At 35.3% G+C, this 18,133-nt stretch overlaps 1 protein-coding gene across 1 annotated transcript; it reads right to left on the bottom strand.

The window, feature by feature from the left end:
- Positions 1-2,241: 2,241 nt before the first annotated feature.
- Positions 2,242-15,984, bottom strand: LOC106719500 (neutral ceramidase). The gene is made up of 14 exons (XM_014513850.2): positions 15,436-15,984; positions 9,261-9,365; positions 8,528-8,671; positions 7,871-8,047; positions 7,642-7,769; positions 6,888-7,089; positions 6,365-6,568; positions 6,086-6,205; positions 5,604-5,807; positions 4,934-5,155; positions 4,215-4,310; positions 3,775-3,942; positions 3,299-3,420; positions 2,242-3,099 (listed from the first exon to the last, which is right to left on the bottom strand). Exons 2-14 carry the CDS (start codon positions 9,363-9,365, stop codon positions 2,922-2,924), a joined length of 2,070 nt encoding a protein of 689 aa, XP_014369336.2. The 5' UTR covers positions 15,436-15,984; the 3' UTR covers positions 2,242-2,921.
- Positions 15,985-18,133: the final 2,149 nt, after the last annotated feature.

Genomic DNA, 18,133 nt, shown 5'->3' with positions numbered 1-18,133 from the left:
AATAACCATTCTCTGTCAAAAACATTCCTTTCGGACAAACAGGAGTTACACTAATATTGTTTCCCGGGAATAGAACTTTGTCATCTGTTACAGTATCGTTTGTTTCAACAACTACGACACCATTATTATAAGTTATTATTGGGGCATTCATTGGTCCAGGGAATTTGATATTTGTATTAGTTTGTTTTACATCTATATCTGTTATTTTAATTGAATTTTGTTCAATATTAATTAAGCTTGCATCTGTTACTGTTTTTGTGGTGTTCAATTGATTAGTTGTAGTATGAGCGTCTTTATTATTGTCTATTATAGATTCCTCTTCTAGATTCGTGTTTGGTTTATTATAATTAACAACTAGAGTTATATCAACATTCACTTGTACTGGAGTGTTATTTTTCTGATTTAGATTTTGTATATTTGCTGCATTTTGCAATTCCGAAATAATTACCTTAGTAGTTACATTTTGTTTAGTATCCTCTTCACGTTTAGCGTTTGTTTTTATTTCAATAGTTTGATTTTTATTTTCACTTTTATTCGTTGCAACATTTTCAATATAACCTGTAACTTTATTCACTTCATTAGTCACAGTTTCCACTTCTTTTACTACACCACATTGATAACTTCGAGAATATATTAGAATAAGACATAAAAATATTAAAATCTTCATTTTTGCGGACTGCGAATATCTGGTCTTGTGTCAAATATAATACCTAAGATGTTTATGATATGTTTCAATCACAACTATTTGCGTAGGAAACGTGGATATATTTCTGATTAAAACGTGTTCTTCGTATCTTAATAGAAGCAAAGGTTATCACGCATTACTTGTAATTTCACTACACAAAGAAGACTATAAGTAAATTGATATAATTGAAAAGTTTAAATTTACATTTTATTTTATCGTTACTTTTATTTCAAAATGGCAATTATATAATTGAGTTATATCATCAAAGGGTATTGTTTTGAGTGTTTCTAGTTTCTTAAGTTCTATTTTTTTGGGTTAAATTGCATATTTTATATATTTTGTTGGCAATAAATAAATGATTTTCATTTTACAGATTTATTTCATCAATAATATACCAAGAACTCAATATTGTTTTCTCGTATTTGTTAAACTAAGTTGTGGAATGTGATTAAAATTATAATTTCCCCATCTATATATATAAAAGAAAGTCGTGTTAGTTACACTATTTATAACTCAAGATCGGTCGAACTGATTTAGCTGAAAATTGGTGGGGAGGTAGCTTAGAACTAGAAGACGGACATAGGAACTTTTTTTATCCTGTATGCATTTTTTTATTCCACGCGGACGGAGTCGCGGATAAAAGCTAGTTATTAAATAGAAATTATATTGAAAAAAGATTACAATAGCTTGGTTTTTTACTATCTTTTAGCTTTCTTAATTCCTTTTCCTATTTTTCACTCAGCGACTCGTAACTCCATCTAGTGACGGAAGAATAAAGTAAAAAAACTACTATGAGCTGAAATGAAATCCCTTGGTAATAAATAAAACTGACATTATTTTTTTTATTACGTTTATTTATTAATTAAATAATAATTTATTATATACTTATCTATTAGCAAGGACACGACTAGTTATATTTAATCCTAAAAAAACTTAAGTAAGACTTATAATGGATTTCTGAAACCAAAAATTCAGTTTAAAACATATTTTTATAATCTGTTTTGTCAATGATAATGACAGAGATGACGGTATATTTTATACAGAGATATTGGTCTCAGAAAGCAACGATTAAAGCAGTCTATATTACGTCAAACTTTTACATATTATCGTGTATTTCCACTGTCTGTTGGAAACATATTATTGTTTCAGTTTTTTCAAAGAGTGTGAGTGTGATGACTTCATGTTATTGAAACATTCTTATGCAGTTGATGTTTTATAAGTAATTGATATTTTGTGTTATTTTTATTTTTGGACCGAAGTTCCTTATCGCGCGTTGTGAAAGGGGGCTAGACGGAAAAAATTCTTACGAAAAGTTGTCACGACACTTTTTGCTATAGTAAGTATGTTAACGGCGAATGAGCGCTACTTCACCATGGCAACAACGTGACAATATATAACGAAAATTCATAGAAATAAAATGTACTTCTTGTGAAGACTTAAGTTTTTTATTCATAGAATAAACATTGGTTCCTTCACTAATTAATAGAAAGGAACTTCGTTCCATCCGGGTCACCCTTGACATCTCTCAAGTTTTTATTTTATTTATTTAGGGTTGCCAACAAATTATATATACATAATCTAAAACATAAGTTTCATGTAAGCGTAATCTTAAATATATCCAATTACAGGCAAACACGACATTCATGTACTTGAATTTTCTAAAGATTTCTTAGGAAATCTTTTAAAAGTCTTTGTATAAGGCACTAAGTTCACTACTGCATTTAAAAATTATACAAGAATAAGTTTGTTAGTTCCTAACCGTAGGTTTCTGAGATCTAGTAGAGTCGTAATCTCTCGTTTTAGTCTCAGTAATCCACAGTAAGTAAACCATTGTGGTTCTGCAATGACGTCATTACGTCTATGACGTAATCGTTCACGAGTAATGTTTTTAAATTATGACTGCAAATAATATTTTCACCACATCTTTTTGGTAATTAATAAGGTATCAATCCCTTGACTATCAAAAATAGTTAAATCCATTTCCACTAAGTTATTTTAAGTTAGTTGCGTGCCAGTGACGTATAGACATACGTTCGCAAATAGAACTTTCCACGGAATGTTTAGTGGAAATGTTGTTTAAGTATGTCAGATGATATATTATGTGATCTCAAAGCAACTATTAACTATTTTTCCACTAAGCGACATCATTTGACTTAGATCGTCGAATTGTAGTTGTGTGGTCGTGCTAGTGGAAATGGGGTTTAAGTGTGATTATGTGAAAGCGTGAGATGTCACATTATGTGACCTCGAAGCTATCAGAGAAGCCGCTGTAAGGGTAGATACCGCCGAGGATGTACTTGTAGTTACCGAAGTGATGCAGGCGGTAGGTACCTGGCGGAGTACCCGCAGGTATCTCCCACTCTATCTCCGCATGGCTAGTACCCAGTATCTTTGAGTTGCGATGCCATATGTACCTATGGATAGTGTTATTTAATTGGTCCACTGATAAAAGCTCCTTCATTTATACAAGAAAACATTTTTTTTAACAAATTAGTTTTTTTCTTATATATTCTAGACTGTTTTCTTAGATGTAGACTTTTTATAACTAGATTAAAGCTGAAAAAAGAGATTAAACATTTAAATAACAGTGAGAGCAATAGAAGAATATCTTACTTGGTCTCCCAGTCAGCATCAGTGGCGATGGTGATCCAGGCGTCGTCTTCTGGTGACTGGAGACGTTCTACTGCCGCGTACCAGCGCCCGTGACGTACACTGTTGCGGGGATGACCTGACACCTGGACAATATACTGATCATCCGACTCCAAGGACCACAAAATTTTATTGGTCCTACGAGTCGGATAACTAATTTTTACCATTTTTACCTAGTTATCTATCTACGAATTCATCAGCGGAGAATTTAAAAAAAACACCCTATAATATCCCCGCGTTCATCAACTACCTTCCCATCAAAGTCCTGTCAAAATCGGTCCAGCAGTTCCGGAGATTATCCAGAACAAACGCTGTCTTACAGACAAACATACAGACAGACAAAAATATGAAAATTGATTTTTCGTTTTGAAAACCTCTGTAAATAGAGCAATTAATTGGTTATCCTATTAAAGAATCTGACGCCTGAAAAAAAGCCTTACAAAAGTAGCAGTGACGATGTCTCCATGGCTGTACTGCTTCTGTGGCTGTACGAGGCAGTCTCCGAACTCCTTGCCCCAGGGAGCCGCGTCCCACAGCACTGGCGGCACCAAAGTGATCAGCTGCTCGCTGAAGTCTGCCGGCTGAGGACCAGGGTCTACTGTCCTACCCTGGTAAATTATAATATAATAAAGAAGGAAAATTTGTTTGTTTGTTTGTTTGTTTGTATTGAATAGGCTCTGAAACTAGTGAATCGATTTGAAAAATTCTTTCATCATTGGGAAGCTACACTATCTCCGAATGATATAGGCTATATTTTTTTCTTTGATACAGGTAAAATTGGAAAAAAAAATTAGGTAAATTAAATGTAAAAGATTGGATTTATGAATGTGGTGTGTGTCAAATGAAAGTCTGTAAATTTTGCTTCCTAATTTATACTTACTTGAATGAGTGCGTGTGTGAGTTCAACGTATTTGTTGAGATAGATGTCAAGTGTGTGAGGTCCATAGATAGTGGATGCAGCTTCGTACCGCTGTGCCTGTGCAAATTTATTAAATATTCTGCTAATTGTCTTATAATTTTGTATTAATGAAAAATTATTTCGTCGTTATCTCAGGTTTATAGCTTTAAAGGAGCGTTTATTTAAATTTCAGATAAAATATCCTACAACCTGCTAAGGATATCTGTACCGATGAGAGGCGCTGCTATCGCGGTTAGCACTGTCAGAAAGTATATAAAATAAAACGAATAGCTTATAGTTTATTTTATTTTGTTTTATTTATTTTTTCTCTATATTGTTGTTACTAACATTACTTATTAAACCTTTACTAACCCTAGTATAATAATATGGATCTTTGTAGTCTGAATGAAATAAACATTATTATTATTATAAAACTTACATGGGCATAGACAAAGGCATAAAAGTAATTATGTTTTTACTTTTATGCCTTTATCTATGCATATGTAAGTTTGATGCTGACAGCTATAGTACGAAAATGAAATTTAAGACACTTTTTTGACGTTGAAAGAGTGGCGCTAGTGAACTATCACAATTTAGTTTGTCTTATACCCACCGAATCAAATATTTTTGTCAATCTATAAATTTAAAAATTTAAAATCAAAGTGTACTTAAATAAATTGATGGTTCAGTATATATCATACCTGGTACTCTTCAGGTGTTGCGATGTAATCAGCGTATACATTAGAGAGTCCGGCGAGCACGACACGCTGTGCGATGTTCTCTGCCGCGCGAGCCAGCTGGCGACGCAGACGACGTCCAGACATGGTGGTGAACTCTCCTGGCACCGCCGCCATCACCAGCCCACCAACACGAGCCACGCTGCATGACACCACATGAGGCTGCCACTCGTACGGGAACCTCGCCTGAGGATCAAACTGTACTGCTGCAAACTTATCTGAACCGGAAACCTCACTTCTATCACAAAATTGCTAAAACCTTCAGCTGCTGTTCTACAAAGATCTTGGAACAGTTCTGTGATACTCAGAGAGGGGCGCTACTGAGCTATTATACTTTAGTTTCATTTATAAAATACTAACTGTCGCCCGCGACTCCGTTCGGGCGAAATAAAAAAAATATGTGTTCTTCCTGACTATAATCTACATCTGTGCCAGATTTCGTCAAGATTCGTTGAGCCGTTTTGGAGATACATTCAAACAAATATCCATCCATTTAAACATTCGCATTTATAATATTAGTAAGATTTAAAAACGATTTAACTCAAGTATAATCATAGTTTGTAATTATTGTCACAAAACCGCGATCATCGAAGCGAACATTATAATTTGAGCCATACTAAAACTGTCTACTTACCCTGCCAGTAGCGAGCAGTATAGGTTTGGGGGCCTGACACTCGATGTCTTCTTTGGTGGGCTCGGCAATAAAGTCCCTGACTACGTTCCACAGCGGGTTGGATGTGGTGGTGCCCTGAGTGAAGTCGAAAGCGCCCGGACCGTCCGTTGTACCCGCCGCGAAACTGTACCCCATCGCCGGCAGACACCCCGACACCTTGGCGCTCTGGGACCAGAGGGATCAAGTAATGCTGGTTGACTGTTTTGTTATTTAGAAGGATTTTATAAGTATTGCGAACTGGACACTTAGCAAGATCATGTATCAGTAAGTATATCAATCATTTTTTGACAGACTAGCTGTCTCACGCGACTTCGTCCACGGATTAAATAAAACTTAATTAGGAGATACCTTCAAACAAACATCCATCTAAACATTCGCTCAATATTAAATTCTTTTTTACATTAAATATTATAAAAAATTATGTTTCAATCATAATTACTTACCGTGTTAAATGTATCAGTGAGCGGGTCGAAAGGTGAAACTACTTGTTTGGGCATTTCGACGTACTGATGCACCACTCCCACTGGACCTGTCAGATCCTCGCCTGGCTTCTTCAGAACTGACTGCAAGTAACGTGAATAAACCCTTAAAAACAATATTTAAAAGTAACCTATCAATAATAAAAATCCTGAAAATAATTCAATCCTAAGATAAAATGGGCGCATACAAACTTAATAATGAAGATGACAAGAGAAAAAGAGCTGGTCTGAATAGTAACGTACCATAGCGGTGTCAAAGAGCTTGGTGGCAATAATTCGGGTGCTATCAAACATGTCCCGACCCGGACCTGAAGCGAAGCAGCGCTCCTTGTGACCGCAGAGCGCGCTTTGATCACACGGCTTTCCACTGAACTCGCAGACAGGTCCTCGTGTGTTTGGGGACACGTCTCCCAAGTTTGTGGACGCGAATGCGCATACCACGCTACCCTGGAAACCACTCCCCCGTTTAGATGGATGAAAAAAGACGAAGTATTTGCTTATATTCCTAAAAGATGGAAAGCCTGGTGAATGCAAAGACAATCGGATTGTCGGGACCAAAAATAAATTATTACACTATCAGTCAAAGACTGTGTCCTCTCTTCTGTTCTATATAGGTAGGTACAGATGTGTTCTGTAAGACGTTATATTGTTGCAGACGACAATTGTAGCAGTCACTCAAGACTAGGTGACCTGTTTGTCCGTTTGCCACCCACCCTGTCAAAAAGAGAAAGAAAATAATACAATTTTTTCTGGAATTACTTCTTACCTTTCCAGGTAGAGTATTAGGTCCATTCAAAGCCTTTTCCATAAGTATTGATGCGTATCCAACATTGTCTGAGGAGATTAGACGGTTGGTGTTGTTCATACTGGTGGGGTGCACCGCGAACCAGTTGATCACCCCCAACACCTTGTTCTGGGGGCCCAGGAACCGGACCTGCGCTAGGGTCTTGTCTACGTCGTATTTGTACCTGGATATTACATTATAATTCTAGTGAAAAGACTAACTTTATTAAAAGACTGAGATGTATAAATACTACCGATGCAGATTCTATCTAGTTTTTTTTTTTTCAGATATAATAAATGTTCCTAATAAATTCCTCTCTTTTTATCTCCTAGATCTTGGCAATCTGCTTACAATTGCAACAATAGTATTTATTCGAAATCAGTGCTGATTTTAAATCTACGTTTGAATAGACCAGTGATTATCAAACTTATTTCTTTTACCGCCCCCTTTGAAAATAAATTATTTTTCAGGGTCCCCATTTTTATTCACCCCTAAAACATAAAAAACCACAATTTCATTACTTTAATTAATTTCAACGATTTTTTTGGGCCCCTTAACGCCCCCCTCTAGGTTTCAAACGCCCCCAAGGGGGCATTATCGCCCACTTTCAGAAACATTGGAATAGACGATAGGCGCTTAAGATATGAAAAAGTTGAAACTAGGAAGTAAAGACTGAAATGATGAAGTAGGATAAGAACAGGGAGTTGTTGATACGTTTGTCTAGTGGTAAACTAACTTTGCTCTCTCCTCTGGCGGGTTGCGAAGATAAGATGTGGGAGATCTGTTTATGTTGGCATCCAGCAGCTCTCCCTCCGCATATTCCAGACGTGCGGGCTTCATGTTGTTGTGCGCTATGTATATACTCTGTCAAACATATCCCGGATACAAATGGAGAGGTTGGGATAAATTGGTCTTTCATTACAAATATTTTTTTTATTACATGTCTAACATTTTAGTATAAATACCTTAAGTATACCAGCAATGTAAGCAATGTATGTCTCCTTGACAAAGCCAAGTATGGGCAGGTCGAAGAGGAAGTCCATCAGAAAGCCACCAGGTGTGGAGTGTGTATGTGTACCGCTCAGTATCACATTGTTCTCTGTGTACAAGTCGCCGAAACGCTTCTGCAGACGCTTTAAAACCTGTATATTGTGGTAAAGGAATTAAATTAGCTTCCCACTTAGAGTTGTATAACATGTTACGATACGAGTAATTAATGTGTATGTAGCTATGACAAGTTTGAGATTTTGTGAACGTCTAACGAAATATCACCGAAACATGAATTTGGTGGTTTATTTTGTAGAAGAGATGAATAGATTGCAGAAAGGTGGTGTAATTGGTTTTTCTTATTAGAAAAGGATGGGAATGGAAAGTGAATTTGACTGAGGATATATAAGGGTCCTCTTTCTGTGCGTCCCCTCCTCCGTCAATGCAATTACAAATGTCTATAGACAGCGATGGCTTCACTATTTCATTAAAAACAACTGAATTACTCGTAATTCATCTTATAATAAAAAAAAATTTAGGAAAGTGTTGACGGCTAAAACAAAATTATAGATCAAAAATCTGTTATGCCAACATAGTGTAGGATCTAAGTATCGTTATGTTGAAATATATCCAACCTCTTTCCTAATGCCATTGCCCATCATGGCAGCATCTACGGAGACGAACACAAGCCGGCTGTTGTCATCGGCCATAACGAACGCTCGCGCGAACTGACGCAAATGAATGCCTTGCCCGCTCTGCTCGAAGTTCGCGTATCCCATCTGAAATATTAATTGTTTAACAATAAAAAAAAATAGACAAAAAGTATTCAATTCAATTTTAACGTAATTTCTCGTTTGCATATTTTTTTTCAAATATTTTATTGTAACTTAAGTTTGCGTGTAATTTTAATATACGTATTTATTTTTCAATTATTATTAATTTTAAAAACGGTTTCTTTTTGTAACATAACTACTTTTGTAGTTGCATTTTACGATGAGAGATGGCGTTAGCAGTCTTTTAATGTAACTATGACGCTTGTCTACCACAAGGACATATTATTTAGTAAAGGGACTTTAATAGCAACTCATACATCGACCTCACGCGAATTAGTTTACTCTTATAATTCATGAGTTTAAACTGATTTATCACAAACATAGATATAAAAGGCTACCCTAATTTAGGAGTATCTAGACCTTATCCACACTCGCCTAGTGTGGGTTGATTGATATACTTTGAATTTCTTTGCAGATATGTGAAGGTTCACCGTAACAACATAGGATATACATGAAATTCGAAAATCGCCTTACAGCCTACAAGTCCAAGGATTCTTAACTTCTATTTAAAGAAGTAGAGAGAAGCAGTACTTACGAAGCCGATCTCTGCTGGGGGCCCGGTGACATCAGCGATGCCCACGCCCACGCGGAGCCCGTGCGCGGCACATACACCAACCGAGAGATATAACAATGCCCACATCTGGAACAATAGTTATTACGAATTATAGAAAGAATGAAATATACTACTTTATAGCTACTTTCATATCTATTGGTTTTTTTAGGTTAAAAGTCCATTGGAAAAATTAATAAATTTCTCGATTCGCGATATATGTTTTTGCAAGTATGTAAGTAAGGGAGTAATGTGTGGATTTTAGTAGTAATGAAATACTTAAGTACTTAATAATAAAATCATTCTGAGTATGATATTTAATAACTTAACGGTAGTATTTGAAATATAACATACTTGCTATCGGCTCTGTCCACGCGGAATTAAAAAATATAAAAAAAGTAGCCTATGTGTTCTTCCAGACTATGATCGACATCTGTGCCAAAATTCATCGAGATCCATTGAGCCGTTCTGGAGATACCTTCAAACAAACATCCATCCATCTAAACATTCGCATTTGTAATATTAGTAAGATTCAGTTAATTTTTTTATTTACTCATAAGTCATCTAATGCAAACATTGAGTTAAATGAAATGCTAATGTTATAGTGCTAATATTGTAGGTGAGCAATTCCTGTATTTATACGTTTCACATAGTTTACAGAGCGTTAGTTTTGTTTGTTCGTTTGTTTACGATGACGTAATTAATATTTCGATGGCTCCTATGAATAAGGGCCTATGTGCATATTGACTTTTCAGGAGAGGCTCTCAAAGTTTCAATCGTATTGGAAAATAGGCCGCATAGGCACTTTTACTTCAGCAAAAAAAACATTTGCACCTAAAAATGTGTATTTAGTTTAGTGCATGTTGTTACGAAACTAAGAGGTAGCTTTTAACATAAAAAAGTAAAATCATCAATTTGTTACTTTGGCCCTAATACATAGGACCCATCGATTTATAATAAAGTTTACCACGAATTTTCACTGCCGAATAAGCCCTTCAAGAACATATTTGATAATTGCTATTATTCAAGTATAAGTTATGAAACCCCTAAAACATTAAATATAAAGCCGAGTAAATTGTTGTTTGTAGTTAAACCTTCCTTTATAAATAAATTTTAAATTTGTAAATAATTTTTATTGCGTAAATGCAAATTTCAACCGGATAAATCCCACGATAAACATTTTATCACACAAAACGGAATAGAATGTTTTTATCGCTTTTATTTTTAGTAAACAATGTTAGTTATACTTGCCTGAATATTAGCAGCAAAAAATAAATAATTTATTCAGATAAACCAGGTGACAACTCTGGTTGTTAATGCGAGATTATTTGACCATAATCAAGCAAAAATGCCAACTGTTAGAAAGAAATTAAAGGTGGATTATAATAAAAAAAAAAACAGATCACGTAGGCTTTTTTAGCGTTGAACTTTATTAATTATATTGAAAAATTTAAATTGTATTTGAATCAGATTTAATTTAAAATGTAATATAACGAATCTTAATACTGAATAATTCGTATAATTTGTTTAAAGAAACTTGTTTTCAAGTTAACCCGCTCAACCACACGATTTCTTCTCACAAATACTTTCACTAGTTTCTCAAGACTACAAATAAAGAAAACTAGTAGGTATTTATTAGTCATATTAGTAACATGGGTACATTTGACCAATTTACAGGAAAAGTATCAAAATCAATCAACAAGTATCAAAACGATTAACTCTTCTATCAATACTTCGATACATAAAAGGATGAGTTTTTGGTTACCATTATGATCTTTTTAAATTATTCTTTTACTTTTAAAGTTTTGAAACGTTTATAAATTAAATTAATAGTACAATTTCAAATAGTGATCGTGAAAAATCAATGTAATAATAATATTTTCCGCCATCCACAAGGCCAGGGTCTAGTTCGACCGCTTTCCTTCAACCGTTGCATTCGAATGCAGGCCACGTTTCACGGAAGTGGGGCATAGTCATTGTCAATACATCGAGTAGAACGCCTCGATAGAATCGTAATCGATGTAAATCTATGGGTCATGTTACTCGATACCATCGACATTGTCAGTCAAAACCATAAACAAAGGTTAGATGTAATGTAATTTCTTTAAATCGATTGATTATTCTTTTTAGTAAAGGTCGAATATTCTTCTCTTCCAATCGTCTCTCAGAAAGGCTGGTCTTAAATTGTGCAAGCTGTTTTTTATAATCGTTGAGTACAAATCTTTCACAGCAGTAAACAGATAAAATTGCATCTTAACTACTTGCAAGACTAACCTTTAGTAATAAACACGCATAACCATTGTCTTTACTTGTATTTGTAATTTTTCAACCGATGTTTATTTTGTAAGAGACGATACTGTTTTGCAGAATTGATGGATTATCTGCTATTTTGCGTAATGCAAACGAAGTAATAATTTACAGACATATATTCCGTAAAATTTGCGAGTCCCAATTTTAGTACATACTTATTCTATTTCAATATTTCCTTTGGTTTTTTCATTACAATGATACCAAGTTTCAAAGTTAAAAAAAAGGCAATGAATAATACTCAGAATAGTAACGTAGTTAATAAACATTAGTCTTTGATTTTCATAGAATAGATGAGATACATTTTTTTTTATAAAACAATCATGTCAAGGCCACGACACTCACGTTATGCCAGCATTCGCAGTTCCTTCACCTCTTGCTAAAGTTCACAATATTCATCACTCGATTACAAACCTAATGTCCTAAGTTATAATACCTAAATTTGAAATTTAGTGATTTATACACAACTCTGACATATTTACGAAAAACATTGCATATTACCTTCTGTTTTCTGTTAGCAACTATAGTGATAAAGTTGATGATAATCTTTTTATGACTACGTGAATAAACTTTTAATATTTTTGTGTAAAAAAAAACCGAAGTGTACCACAAGGAAGAACATCCTAGCTTAAGAACCTACTCCAGGGCACCCGTTCGCTTGTCAGAGCCGCGGTGTGAAGACGAGGCTTTTTAACTTTAGTGCAGTGTTACCAAATACAAATGTTACGTAAAAAAGCATGAATTAGTAAGATTTTATAACAAGATTTACGACTCACCTTGGCCGGCGAGGCCGAATGTAAATTGCATTGATCAGTTTAACTCGACAAACTATATTTACGTAATTCATAATATAATACCAACAGAAATACTGATTACAATAGATTACTTAATAAAATCGATTTTCATATTTTTTGTGTGATTAAAACCCAAAAAGTCAGTAATCCTGTAACATATTGTTTCGCTGTAGTTCAGAAATCACAGACTGAAATTAATACCCAATTTCGCAATCATAGACTAAGGAGATAGGAACAAATAAAACAGTTTCAAGGCAATAATCAAATTTATTAAGGCATCCACGTTCGGATTTTAAAAAAAAACGAAAATGATGTGTCAAAAACAACTTAATAATTTCTGCTTAAGCCACTAGATGACAGGCGTTATGGTGAAAATACTCTATTAAGAGTATTAAAATATAATATGTTGATCGCGACTGTACTTGCCGTGAGTGGGCACAGTCGCGTAGAACTCGGTTAATGTAACGTGTTGTCCAAGGCGAACCACTTTCGTGCACAAGTTATACGCGATTTCTTAATATTATAATATTCTGTAATGTACCCTTATGGAAATGCAATCAAAAATAAAACCAGTTGAATGATGATAACAGTGAATGAAAAAATACCTAAACTATAGAATAACGTCTGTCAACATCCTATTGAAACGAATACTGTAATGCCTTTCGTACACAAAGCAACGAAAATCATCGAAACTTAAATTGTATAGATGCTTCGCAAGAATAGCGTTGCATCGAAGCGAATCCTCTATTTGGTCAGTACAGTCATAGCGACAATATGTCATCTGTACAGATTTGCTCCGCCATCTTGAAAATTGCAGCGACTTTTCTCACGACGCGACGATCTTTACAAACAGCTGCGAGCGACTGACATCGAATTTCGTTAGACGTTTAGCGACTAACATAGCCGGGTTTTGTACGTTGCCTTGTAGAGCCTTTTAGGCAAAAGAAAATATTAGTTGCCAACCATAGCAAACAATTCAGTTCTTTAGCACATACTACTAATTACGTATTTAATGTTTCTTGCGAGATAATAATAAAGATTGAGGTTATAATTATCTGATTTGATGATCTATAACATGTAACCTTATTGCAATGTTTTATTATTTTAAAGACGTGACCTTTTGTAGAAAAACTTAAATACACACTAGATTCAAGACAACATAAATAATCACGTTTTAAAGCTAAAATTTTGTAGCTTAGCGTACAATCGATACAAGAAAAAAAGAAAATCAAGAATTAAAGAGAAATTAATTTAAATACAATGTTATGTCAAAGATACGGCCCGCGATCGCTTTTAGATTTCATTCGGTTCTAATTTAATAAATAAAATGTTACTATAATTCAGTTCATTTTTTTCAAACTGGCCCATCTACGAATTCAAAATTTAATATATGGCCCTCTGCAAAATTGAGTTTGATACCTCTGCATTAGGTATTATAATGAGGAGCAAACGGAATGTTTCCAATAAGGGTCGGGGTTCACTTATGATGTAACGTATCATTAGGTTGAGTGTGAACGATCAAGTGTTTTCTATACATTTGTCTGTTCTGGAATAAGAGACAGATTATAAGTTAAAAGACCCTAAATCTACAAGTGAAAATTTATTTAAACATTATTTTAGAAAAATAACTCTTGATACGTAAAGGCTTACAATTCCTGATTAAGGATTAGGTTTTTGGAGAGAACTGTTCGCAGAATATGTGTTCGTACAGTGGAAGTGGATTGCTATAGAAAAACTTGTATTTGACTCTACACACAAGAAGAAGTACGAGCCCATAGACACAGTGCAGGGAAGACACCATAGATTAAAAAAACTGTTTATAAAAAATTGAATGTTGCCTTATTTTAACGAGAACAAATATAATTAAACATATCAAAACACAAACAATATAAACAAATATATATTAAATTATTAATTCAGTCATTATCAAATTTTTATCTCCATTATTTCTAAAATTATGGGCAAGAGGAAAACATGTATTTATACAAGTCAACAGTGGAAACCCACTAACAGTGTCATCTCGAACATCTGATATCTTTATCGCACATTCACATTGATGGCTTAATTTAGATAACAAAACAAAAGGTGTCAAATGAAACCATTGTGTACACGATTCCCTACTGCATTGTGTTACTATAGTACACTACACTAGATTAACATTATTAATAACCTTTGTGGTTTTAAGATGGATAGATGGATGTTTGTTTGAAGTTTGTTTGAACGGATATTGATAAAAATTGGCACAAATGTAGAATATAGCCTGGAAGAAAACAAAGACTACCTACTTACTTAGTACGTTTTTTTTAATTCCGCGCGAACAGGCGACAGCTAGTGAGTCATAAATCCGCTGTAAAAACACGCAAAAATGCCACATGTTGGACACAACTTTGCAGTGTATTGTATGATTGATTAGATTGACCCTGACCATAATAAATGGAAGTCAAATTGAGCATTGCTTGTTAACATGACACATAGTCCGGCTCTGCATTCTTGGTACTTATTTAAAATTCTTTAAAAGTGAATAATTTTTATGCTTATTTTATTATTATTTACATATTTATTTATCGTTCCTTCAATTATTCGAATGATTGTTGTCTTCCTTGGTTTGTTATTAACGCTCGATCAAGACCGTTTGACTCGCCATAAAAATATGAAAGGAAGTCTTGTTATTATTATTAATGATGTTTCTCCCTACCTTGGCTAAAAGATATCGAATCCAAAAGCCATGTGAGACCAATTTATCGTAAGTATTGAACTTGAAGCAAATCATTTTTTTATTGCTTTCTAATAAAAAATATTTTAAAATTATATAGGTATTTTAGGGCCGCTAAATCAAAATCTATAATTTCTGCCTACCTCTGTGAGCACGTGTATGAAAGTTTCGCAAATATAACTGTTATAAACAGAAACGAGTGGATTTAATCGCCTTTAATGTTCTATAAATAAGTTCTATGATCATAAAGATGCTTTCTTACGGCAGTACATTCTTATTAAATTTGTTTAAAATAAAAATTATAAAATAAAAATAAAAATTATAAAATTATAAAAAATTTGTTTACCTTGCAAATTGGATCAATCACTGTAAAAAAAATTCAGGCCGCACTCAAACACATCACATTTTGCCTCCAAAATTCCATAGACTAAACAAATATGTTTTTCATTCACAATACTAAAGTTATATTACAAATATTTTAAACGTTGAGCTTTAATAAAATTGTTTGTTATTAATGTTCGCACGATTTAATTTCTAACTAATATTTATTTCGAGAGAAAAATACGTTCTCAACGATCTGAGTTCACGAAGAGACTAGAGCCGTCGCGCCATTGGACTTGTGCGGTGGCTCATTGAATCATTATACCTTAACAAATTAGATACATCACTATCACAAAGGCGCATTACGTAAACAAGGTGTCAATCCAACATGGTCAGGTTACCCATTGTTAGGCGATGACCCATACTAGTAAACAAAGGCGTAAAAGCGTTATGTTTAATTAGAACCGGTAAACCTAAACAAGATTACGCATATTATTGGTTACCTTAAAATCTAATGAGACTGCGTTTTCTTGATATAATATGGATGTGCAAAATCTCGATCTCGAGATCAAGTTTGTATCCCTGCCTCGAAAAAAAGCCCGCAACCCCTGGAGTAGAATTATTAAACTATAAAACTGTAATAGGTACTATATTTCCTATTTAAATGTCTCATTTTTCGACGATCCAGTATATCTATCTATCCAGTATCCATCAGGCTAAATGGACAAATTTTATCTGTGTGTAGATTGTAGTTATAATAAAAATAAAATACAACCTTGAAATTATTGCGACGTCTGACGTCGTCAGCAGTGGATAAATGCTATTTACAATAGATATCTTGCTTGTCAGCCAGATCTTTTTTGTGCACTTTTACATAGGTGCATTATAAATTACGATTTACAAATTCATGACCTAATCTTTCAAAGACGGTAAATGAACCTTCTGAATACTTTTAACTCACATCATTAGATACGCTTGTGGTGTGTAGTTTGAAAAGCCCGCTCGTTTTTATCAAACCAGAGATAATAGCACAACAAAGGTTTAAAATAGCGCCATCTAGTAGAACTACCTTGCACGTAGCAGAATTTTATTTGACAGAGGTCGCTAGTTGTCTGATAAGAATGTAAATCGCATTCCAAGACGTATAGGTACCGTTATACCACTAAATTGTCTTCTAGAGATGCCATTTACGTGTTTACCAGAAACTTGTTTTTGAGGTTTATTTAATATACGACTAGAGGTGCAATAATATGTTTGTAACACCTGAACAAGTAATAATAAAAACAAGGCCGTAAATGGGGTCCCACCCTAGTTCGGATCCCCTAAGCTACAACCCCCCTTCTTGATCATATAACTTCCGCATTACGATAATTAATTCCGGTGAGATTTCAGGTTGAGTTACCTACTTTTAATAACTGTAAATATAAAAACCTTGAGATCTCGTTAGCTTTCTGTAGTCAGCACATTGCAGAATTGACCACTCTTCGACTATTTCAGGCAGAGGTACCGTATTGGTAACAACGACCGCGTCGATGTTGCGCAACATATTTTTATAGCGCTATCTTTAAAATTATTAATGCTCGCGTGCAACTCATGTTTTATCAGTAAAAGCAAGCGACTTCAACTACTTGGGGACAAATAAATAAGCTAAGAAACAAAATAACGTTTTTTACTTAAAATCGGTTGTATTTACATTTATTTTGTCAAATGTAGAAAATCAAATGTTTATCACAAATAAATAAATCGTTCTAAGGTTCATATTTGACGTACACAATATGAAAACAGCTCATTCTTACCACAAATGAAAGGCGGGACACGATAGGATTAATTCATAAGAAAATTAAATTTCATTTTTGTTTTATTTTTATGTCAATTGATGCTAATGAAAACAGTTTTGCTCCCTTCGATGCGCGAACGGCAACGAAGTCTCTATGTTCGAATAACCCCGCAGTCTATGCTAGCTGAAAAAAAATATGACGTGGCCGACTATTGTGATGCAGGCCGCCAACGTCAGCCGGCGGTCGCGGTCCAACGAGCGTCGACACGGCCGTCTCCGTCCGACCGGCGTCGGCCGCGCGGCAATGGACACCGAGAAGTCGGTTATTTTCCACGCGCGGGAACGCGTCGCCGTGCCGCGGTACGAGGGGCGACGGACGCCGACGGGTCGCCGCGAGCGGTGGCGGGGGGCGGCCGCGGCAAATCGAAAGAGGCCACGCGCGCGCGGGAGGGGGACGCAGCGACGCGTACCCCTCCCCCTCCGCCCGCACGCCGCTGCCGGTACACTTCCCGGGCGTCTCTTCATAAAATTTAACGTACCAACTACATACTAGATCACTTTAACCTAGGAATCTCTTAGTCCACACCTCGTAATTGGAATACCGAACTGAAGGTTCTATCCTAATTAACAATATGGACAAAGTTACGGGCCGGTATAGGTGTTGGGTGTCGCGACGCGCCGCGCCAACCGTCGCGCTATTTATCAGTCGAGCGGGCGGCGGGCGCGCGCAGCGAGATAATGTAGCAAAATTGTGATGTTTTTTTATCAAAAGTGATCGCGTGAACTTTACAGCACGCTAAGCAGAAACCGCCGGTCCGGCTTCGAACTCCCGACCCATTTCAATTTTACAGATTCAAAGATTCTATAACAAGCGCCTCGTGACGGGAATGTCCCCGCCGCAAACGACACCGGGTCATAATAGGGCGCGAAGGTGCCGCCGGAAAAA

This window comes from Papilio machaon, chromosome 7 (assembly GCF_912999745.1).
Source record: "Papilio machaon chromosome 7, ilPapMach1.1, whole genome shotgun sequence".
Classification (NCBI taxonomy): Eukaryota; Metazoa; Arthropoda; class Insecta; order Lepidoptera; family Papilionidae; genus Papilio; species Papilio machaon.
The sequence above is the reverse complement of the archived record's forward strand: the minus strand, read 5'-3'. Positions and strand labels throughout refer to the sequence as shown.